The sequence below is a fragment of the Electrophorus electricus genome, chromosome 4 (genome assembly GCF_013358815.1).
Source record: "Electrophorus electricus isolate fEleEle1 chromosome 4, fEleEle1.pri, whole genome shotgun sequence".
Taxonomy (NCBI): Eukaryota; Metazoa; Chordata; class Actinopteri; order Gymnotiformes; family Gymnotidae; genus Electrophorus; species Electrophorus electricus.
The window spans coordinates 7,501-16,789 of NC_049538.1; the positions used below are offsets into that span (position 1 = coordinate 7,501).

Consider the following 9,289-nt stretch of genomic DNA (forward strand, 5'->3'; position numbering starts at 1 on the left):
TGTGACAAAGTTATATGTACAAAGGAACCTGCAAAGAGGAATAAGCATCTAGCGCCCCCTCCTGGACATGCCACCTTTCCTTCCAACAAACTTCCCTCCTTTGACTTTTTTCCGCACACCACTGGAGTGTTCGGCATCATCACCTTCTTCCTCTCCAGCTTTAGATCTTTTCCTCTTCTCTCCTTGCTCCTTCATCTCCTACACAGAGAGAGAGAGAGAGAGAGAGAGAGAGAGAAGGAGAGGGAGGACTCCATCTGTGACCTAATTCTACAAGTCAAATTCGCCATGTCTTTGGAGAGAGCGTAACAGTGGCAGTGACCAGACTGCACTGACAGTGCTACAATCTCAAAGCATGAAGCACACGTACAACTCGCGCATATCTCTGTGCTTCGCTCACTCTCTCCACCAACATCATCACTTCCTCCTCTTGGGTAGGGAAAGCAGGCAGTTTCTTCCCAATCAAAGCTTCTATTCGCTGGAAAAGCTCCACGTCATACCTGGGTGGAACAAAGGGGGTTGATTGCAAAGAACCCAGGATTACATGGGAGGAAAGAGGAGGAAGTGCTGGACTTACTGCGTTACAAATGTGATGGATTTACCAGAACGTCCGGCTCTAGCCGTCCTGCCCACTCGATGGATGTAATCCTTAGGGATATGACAGGTTACATCACTACAAATACAGGATCTATCACTTTGATGAAGAATGGACATAGGGAAGGTTGATAAATAAAGAACAGACAGCCCATACTCTCCTCTTTGTGACATCTAGGAACAGGTCCTTGGTTGTGTTTTTCTCTTTTCTTTTCTAACCAACATCACACACAGTGCTTCTCTAGCTATGATTGACAGACTTATGATGGTACCTAGAACCCTAACCCCCAAAAACTAGGCCATTGAACCCTAACCCTAGATCCTATCCACTAAAAACTAGGCGCTAGGGCAGACCTGGGCATTGTACGGCCCGCAGCCACATCCGGCCCTCTAACTATCTCTGACCGGCCCACGTGAGATTGTTGGAAAATTTGAAGTCAAAAGTAAATGTGTAACTACGACACCTATTACACTGTGATAGGTGCACGAAATCAAGGAATTCCATGAAATACAAATACACTGCTTTTATTTTGAAGGCAAGTGTTTTGTTTTTGTTTTTTAAATTTGCGTCTTCCGCTCAGTGCGCTTTATTGGGATGTTTGAGTTGAAGGTACATAAGCGCACTGAGCGGAAGACGCAAATTTAAAAAACAAAAACAAAACATTTGCCTTCAAAATAAAAGCAGTGTAGTTGTATTTCGTCAAAGTCCTTGATTTCGTGCACCTATCACAGTGTAATAGGTGTCGTAGTTACACATTTACTCTTGACTTCAAATTTTCCAACGATCTCACGCGGGCCGGTCAGAGATAGTTAGAGGGCCGGATGTGGCCCGCGAGCCGTACAATGCCCAGGTGTGCCCTAGATCCTAACTTACCTTTGAGTGTGTTGGGATGTCAAAGTTAATGACGCAGTCAACATGAGGAATGTCCAGACCACGAGATGCCACATCTGTAGCCAGCAATACGGAGCGAGACTTCGACTTAAACTTATTAAGAGCTCCTAGGCGCTTATTCTGTACACACACACAAAAGAAAAAGAAAAAAACAAAAGAAAAATCACAAACTTAAAAGTTTCTAGAGGCTCCTAGATTACGTTTTAGACCTGTTCAACACAGCCCTTCAAATCACGTCTGTCTGAAAACTGCACCATCTCAGATATGCAATGCATAGCATACATATGTAAGGTATATTTCAGCGTTTTCTCCAAAATGTTCTTGTTTACTAGGTGCAGTCATCTGTGACCCTGTACCTAAGAGAACGAGGCTGAGATTTAGGAGTCATTCAGAAGGATAAAATGTATATGTAATGCACCTACAATCATATAATTATCAGATAAACATTACTCATTCAACCCAACATAAAGGAGTACAACAGTGCCCAGATAAGCTGGGGAAAAATATGTATATTTAAAACCAGTATCAATTTTCCTTTAAACAAGATTTTCTCCATATTGCTTTCCCCACGTGTCTGCCTACATCTACGTAGCCCTATCTTTCACAGCTGTAAGATGAAAAATAACCCTGCCAACAAATTGCCAATAAATTTAAAATGTCAAAAATGCACTTGAAAATCAATACAAATGGACATATTTAGAAGTGTTGAGATTTCTTACTTAAAACACGCTAGAAAAGCAGGAAGTAAGTGAAGTGCTGTGTGTCTGAAGGTACCTGACTCATCTGTCCATGCAGTGGAATGGCAGTGATGCCCAGGTTTCGCAGTAACAGCGCCACCCGCTGGGCATTATTACAGGTGCTGCAGAAAACCATAAAGGAGTTTCCAGCCAACTCATTCAGTATAGAAACCAGGTAACAGTCCTGGAGGAGGAGGAAGAGTGAGGAAATATCACACCATCAACGAAACCCAAAATGATCCAAGAAATTACACCTGGCACATTATTTCATCAAGAATAACTCAAACCCTAAAAAATAACTAAGCGCTTACAGTGGCACATATCAGCATTGACCAACTTGTCAAAAGAATGAACGGGTTAACCGAACCCTAATTACCTTTTGGAAGTAATGCTGCTAGGTGCTGGTGTTGCTCTGAGAGTGTTGCCAGGAGCTGATGCATCCACAAAGAAACATCTTTTCAACCTGATAATGTGTCTTGTAATTCCTGTCTACATACCCCACAGATCTCTTAGACACATTTACATTTACAGACACCACCGCTGTTATAGACGCTGCAACACCAGCAACCTCATTTACTCCCAACATTCATCACCGTCTTAGATCCTGGTGTCAGGAGGGCTCTGGAGTTGCCAGTCTGCTGTCCAGAATGCTGACTTCATCTCAGCACTACCATCCCTCCAGTTACTACACTTCCTGGCTCTAACAGACCTGGATCACCCCTGAGAACTCAGCGACTCCGGCTGCCCTGTCCTCCCACATTTCCCAAGGAGTCACAACAGGGGTGGTGACACAGGTTTATTGTTGTCTCAAAAGTTTTACCCCATTTTCCTTCTCCACTCTCAGTCTCTTCTTTCGAATTTCATGCCATTGTGTCTTTCCCCATTAAACTTCACATCACTCTACCACACTCCAGGTTCCCTAGATAACTTTATCCCTAAATGACTTCATCAATGAGCTTGACACGCTCAGGTCAATCCCCCACTGAAGGAAATGCACTCATTCTCCCTAGTGACTTCAACCTTGCATCAGACACACATTCGTCCTGCATAATTCAGCTGTTGTCAGCAGAGACCCTTGCAGTCTTCAAACACAGACTGAAGATTCATCTATTTGTGGAATATCTGAATGACTTTTGATCCTGATCTTTGAGTTGAATTACTTAAAATCTAGTACGCATCTGGTATTGTTTGTTATTGCATTTATCATCATCTGATATAGAGCTTATGTTTATTTTGCACTTCTAGGCATCAACATTTCAACAGCATTTTAGTTCAATGGTATCCTGGACTCTAACCTATTGTATTCGCTAGAAGACAGTCCAAGTACATGACAAAACACTTTTTAAGTTGGTCTGGATAAGAGCATGTGCTAAATTACAAATAGCATAAATATAAATGATGCTGTTCTGGGATTAAATGAGGCTGTTGGCCAGTACAGTGTTTCTAGTGTGTGTGTGTGTGCGTGTGTGTGTGTGTATATACACATACATATACATACACACATATACACACCTTGTATTTGGCTGGAATAAATATGTAGTACTGCTGTAATTTGTCCACTGTGGTGTATTTCGTGGAAACGGCACATTTCACTGGATCTTTTAACGCTGCTCTCTGCAACTTCTGAACCTAAAACAAAACAAAAATAATTTACTTTATTCTTGCTTCTACATCAGTGCTTAGCTAATATAACCATAACCCCAGTACAGAAAACACTGGAAATGGCCATTCACTGGCAGGAGTTAATCAATGAAAACTCTTGTTTTATTTGCAGTTACATAATTAACCTTGAAAATTTGCTTTCATTTTTGTATTGGCAAAAAGGGCACACTACTATTCCATCTGCCTGACATCTACAGTGTGTTTTACAGTATTTTGGACATGTGAAAAAAACTAATTTTCTTTGATTAAAGGCAATTCTCTGCTCATCTAATACAGAGTGGACAGTGGTGACTCATTTAGTACACAGTAATGAACGAGTCACTTAGTGGACTGTGATGTTTCCTTAACGTTACGTTGTGCAATTACTGATTATGCATAAAGTTAACTGGCTAGCCATCTAAACTAATTATACTAGTTTCAAGAGTTACTCTCCCAAGTAAATGACCTCTCCTCTATACAAGCCATTTTTAAAGGCTTTAAATTCTGATCTGGTTCCTGAAACAATATGAACATTATTAGACAATGTAATTTCATTAATAACATTGTACAAGAGCACTGTAGAAACCTCCTGCTCTCTAAGATAAACTGTTTATTAGCCAACTTGCTATTAAAATAACCTGATGCTAACTAATATGCTAATCCTAAAATGTACTGAGATCTGTAAACTGGCCATTGACAAACTTGATGAAATTTGCAAAACAAAAAGTTTGTGCACTTCTATGACAAGAAATCAAAATATGATAGATTAAGTAGAATATCTTATTTGAAGATGACTAAGCTCTTACAACACTGGACGCAGTTAGGGGTCAGGGTTTGACTGAGACAGCCTTTTCATCAGGGCTAGGGGTCAGGGTTTGACTGAGACAGCCTTCTTACCAGGGGCACGGATTCTATGACACAAAATGCTGCCTATGGAAAGAGCTCACTGGGGTTAGGGTGGTAGTGAGGCAGACCTACTCAGTCAGTGGGTTAGAGTTAGGTAGGTTTAAGGTTAGGGTCAGTCAGTGGACAGTAATGAGTCACTTAAAGGAAACTGCTGCCTCTTTGAACAATGACAATTGATCCCAGTTCTCTTTTATTTTTAATGCTTTAAGTTACTGCGACTAATTCAACCTGTTTATCAATGCCAGAGAGCAAAACCTGTGTTCCTTTACTAAGATCAGATGGAAAACACCAAATATAGTATTTTACAGGTGAACTTGTCCGTTTAATTTTAAAACCCTGTTCTTGCTTTCTCTCTCATTTTGAAGTATTGTATAGATTGAGGACAACAACAACAACAAAAGATCTGAGAGACTGAAAAGTTTCGATATGGAGTGTAACAGTCATATGTGACTGGGTGAATAGATTTGCACAAAAGGGTGAACAGGTTCACACACTTTCATAAAACATTATGGCTTTGTGTGATTCACACAGAGTCCCAGATATGTGGGAGCGTGGGGATGGATACCTTTTTAGTCATGGTGGCAGAAAAGAGGAATGTGTGCCTCTCTCTGGGGATCACCTTCAAGATTTTATCCACCTGTGCGTCAAAGAGAGTGTGTGTCAAAGTAGAGGGGACAGCAAGCACAGAAATGGGAGAACAACAGTGTGATCTGTTAAGAGCGCTTAAGAATGACATGTTGCAAGGGGCTATGCTTTCCACAAACAAACAAAATTGGGGGACAGCAATAAGTTCCATTAAGGCTGGTCGTGGTCAGGGCCGAGGGCAGGGGTCAGGTGGCGAGGAACGAGGGAAATATGGCTAACAGCAAACTAAAAAATTAAAAACATTTGTTTTCATGTCCTTTTGAATCAAGGCAGCTTCAGAACTGACAGGAGGAGAAAGTCTGCCCTTTGACTACTACAGACATGCAATGACACCTGCCCTAGAGCTACAGACGCCCACTGACACACTCTACTAATGGTGGGGATTTACCTCAGACTCAAAGTCCATGTTGAGGATCCTGTCAGCTTCATCCATCACCAGGAACTTGAGCGCTCGCAGGTTAAAACCTTTGGTGTTCTCCAAGTGGTCGATTAGCCTGCCAGGGGTAGCTGGAGAGAGAGAGAGAGAGACAGGAATCTTTGGTCATGTTGCTAAAATAAATAAACCACATCCACTCAGCAAAGCCTGATTTCCAACCCTTCCTTCTTTCTTTCATACAAACACATGCTCACCAATCACTACATGTGGTTTCTTTGCCAGCACTAATGCCTGTGACATCATGTCAATTCCACCAATGACGACAGCTGTAAGAAAACACAAACAATGCAGGATATGTTCACATTACAAGTCTCACTGTTCAATTCCAATTTCTCAGATTTTCCCATCTATAGAAACCTTAGCTCATATTCAAAGTGACATGTATCTGCCTGTAATGTGAACACATCTGACCTCCAAAAATGTGCTCATATCAATGTTTTTGTACACATTACCCGTCACCAACTACAAAACGCTTTATAATGGTCAGACAAGCATTAAAACGGCAAAATGAATGCAAAATGAATGCTCCAACACCTCATACATGCATCACATAAACTGAATGTAAAATGAATGCTCATGTACGCATCATCATCTGCTTTGGAGCACAGTACATAAATCAATCATCAGTTGTACAAGAGCAGGTTGAGATGGTCAAAAAAGAGCCAGAAGCTTATCTTTGGTTTTTGCAGCTAATGTTGTGCCTATTATTCCTGGGGGACGGAGCGGCCCCGTGTTACGTGAATGGGAGGGCGGATATGTGTTATGCAAATTGGGCCAGCTCTGTTACACATGAGCTGAGATACCTGTCTTAACTCCAATGCTAGAGCCAAGAGCCTCGAACTGCTCGGCGATCTGGAAGGCCAGCTCACGTGTGGGGGTAAGAACCAGAGAGTGCAACCTCTGGGGACAGGACAACAGACACTGCAAGATGGGCAGAGCAAAGGCACCTGTCTTCCCTGACCCAGTCTCAGCCAGCCCAATAACATCCCGTCCTGGGGAGTGGTGATACAGGGAAAATAGAAAATGAAAAATTAGAAAGCGGTCCAAAAGACATTTTTAATTTAAGTAAGTTCACAACAACTTGTAACCATGGTGTAAATGCTCACCCTCCAGTGCTACAGGTATTGCTTCAACCTGGATTTTAGTCGGCTGTCTCCAGCCCAACTGATCGCATGCTTCACACAGTACTTCCGTTACTCCCTACAACCCACACCGGGTCCGTCATTACATCAGATACACAGTTATATTCCCTCAACACACACACACACAGGTTGCAGGCTAAGGTTGTCGAATTCAATGGAGAAACAGCTACTCGAACGTAGTGAGGGCGAATATATATATATATATATATATATATATATATATATATATAAATATAAATATAAATAAATATAAATATAAAAGACGAGCTGTAACAAAATGTACATTATACAAATGTGATATTTACATAAACCAATAACTGTTAAATTGTCAAATGTAAGGTAGCTAGTGAAAGAACAATCCAGCCATGTTAGCTAGCTGGCTACAGCGTAAAGATAGCTACGATGACCAGCCAGCTATCTAGCCACATAACTGGAGTAACTAGAGCATGTAGCATTACACAGGACCTAATGGCCATAATATCGCTAAATTAAGATATACTGGTTGCGATGGTGGTATAGATAAGGTTGGGGTTGTCCAGAGTTATTAATTAATCTACTATTAGGAACTCCTGATCTGATTTCAAACTAGCTAGCCGAGCTAATGTTGACTAGCACACAGCTAGCCAGCTACAGGTTACCAAATATCCAGCTGTTTTACCAAATCTTTGAAGCTTTTGGCTGGTTCTTCGGTTTCTCCGACACTTGAACAGTCGATATTTGATGCTGGAGCCCCGTCTCCAGTGGTGTGTGTAGCCTGTAGCTGCTCCGCCATGTTTCTACCCAACAACAGCGTGGACGCACGCAGCCGGAAGCTTCCAGTGTGGCCAAAATGGTGCTGGGAAATGGAGTTTAAAGCTTGGTTATCGAGTCTGGGAAATGGAGTTTAAAGTTTGATTATCGAGTCTGGGAAATGGCGTTTAAAGCTTGGTTATCGAGTAGATGAGGGAGTCTAAAATGTTATTGAGACTATTTCCAGTATTTATTAGCAAACTAGATGAGAAAAATAAGGTTAAGTTTGAGTAAAAATGTTTGAGGAAAATATTTTGACGTTAACACTGTTAGCTGCAGGCTAGTATTTACATTTCAGTTCTCAGTGTATTTTCATAGAGAACAACATTAACAAATCAATATTCTGTTTAAATGTAATTATTTAGTTGGTTAGTAAATGTCTAATACCAAGTTACACAGCCTCATTTTAACAACCCTCTTGGAAATTCCAGTAGACACTACCCAGCGTACACATAATATTGACCTGGTCTGCGATTCACTCTCATAGTCACTCACTCACGGTTAGCAAGCAGGAAATTGTCTTTTAGGTGGCAGTGTCAATTCTTCACAATGACACCGTGTCCTTGTTCTGGTTGGATTCTGGACTTTAGTGTGCTAATGTTGAAAAATTAAAGATGCTGTAGATATATCTGAATAATGAGTTTTAATAATTTAATGGTGAGGCTAGGTGGTTGTAAGGGTATCTTATGCTGTTACCAAGGTAATGCTAAAGTATGAGGTGAGTGTTGATACCAGCCTAAGTTGTTGGTATGGTATCTAAACATCTTTGTGTGTTACCAGGAGGTTGCTGTGGTAATTCTCATGCTGTCATCATGCTATGCCTTTTTAGTTAATAAGATATATATTGTTAATTACATAAAATTACATTGTTGCACAAAGACAGTGAGCACATTGCACAGATCTTATGTATCTAAAAATCTAAATTCAACATTTGAACTGTCATGTTAGAATAAAGATGTTGATGTTGCTGCCTCTTCCATGGAGGAATGGCGTTCAGTCCCGTCTGGGCAAGTACACCTACCTCTGAAACATGTTCTGTTATCCACCAAAGTGTATGCAACTATTTTTCATGATACTCTATATATAACTACTGACAAATAGCCCCAAGCACCAGATTTCCAGGTCTAGTTGTATCTGGCTGGAGAGTCTCACCTGTAAAAATTAAACAGCCTGAGTAGTTACATTGAATATGACTAAAAATAATTAGAAATGATTATGGCCCATAGGCGTTCACGCGAATGATGTGACTTGACTACTGATTATTTAATTCTTATTTTTCACTGCTTGATTTCTAGATGAAAAACTTGGCCGACATCTTGTCTTTTACACCTGTTGCACATTTTATCCTCAGCAGAGTTCTTTAGGGATTCAATTCACACTCTGCTACTGCTAGTTAGGGTTAACACTAGCTCCTAACAAAAATGAGTCCATTTTTACTTTACTCATATCCACTGAGACAGGTACTTTCATTTTCTGGCATGCTCTGGTAATGTTAAAAATTGTCTCACAG

At 40.9% G+C, this 9,289-nt stretch overlaps 1 protein-coding gene across 2 annotated transcripts in view; it reads right to left on the reverse strand.

Moving 5' to 3' along the window:
• ddx47 (DEAD (Asp-Glu-Ala-Asp) box polypeptide 47) overlaps window positions 1-7,796 on the reverse strand; it is a 7,962-nt gene extending 166 nt beyond the window's left edge. The window contains exons 1-12 of one of the 2 annotated variants that reach the window (XM_026997006.2): window positions 7,649-7,796; window positions 6,955-7,048; window positions 6,652-6,840; window positions 6,043-6,114; window positions 5,801-5,919; window positions 5,333-5,404; window positions 3,733-3,849; window positions 2,258-2,404; window positions 1,466-1,603; window positions 575-645; window positions 368-497; window positions 29-198 (exon numbers count right to left, since the gene is read on the reverse strand). In XM_026997006.2, coding sequence (XP_026852807.2) covers window positions 49-198; window positions 368-497; window positions 575-645; window positions 1,466-1,603; window positions 2,258-2,404; window positions 3,733-3,849; window positions 5,333-5,404; window positions 5,801-5,919; window positions 6,043-6,114; window positions 6,652-6,840; window positions 6,955-7,048; window positions 7,649-7,762 — 1,413 coding nt within the window. In that variant the 5' untranslated portion in view covers window positions 7,763-7,796 and the 3' untranslated portion in view covers window positions 29-48. Of the gene's footprint in view, window positions 199-367; window positions 498-574; window positions 646-1,465; window positions 1,604-2,257; window positions 2,405-3,732; window positions 3,850-5,332; window positions 5,405-5,800; window positions 5,920-6,042; window positions 6,115-6,651; window positions 6,841-6,954; window positions 7,049-7,648 lie in introns of both variants that reach the window. The other variant, XM_026997005.2, reaches the window with a different exon arrangement.
• Window positions 7,797-9,289: the final 1,493 nt, after the last annotated feature.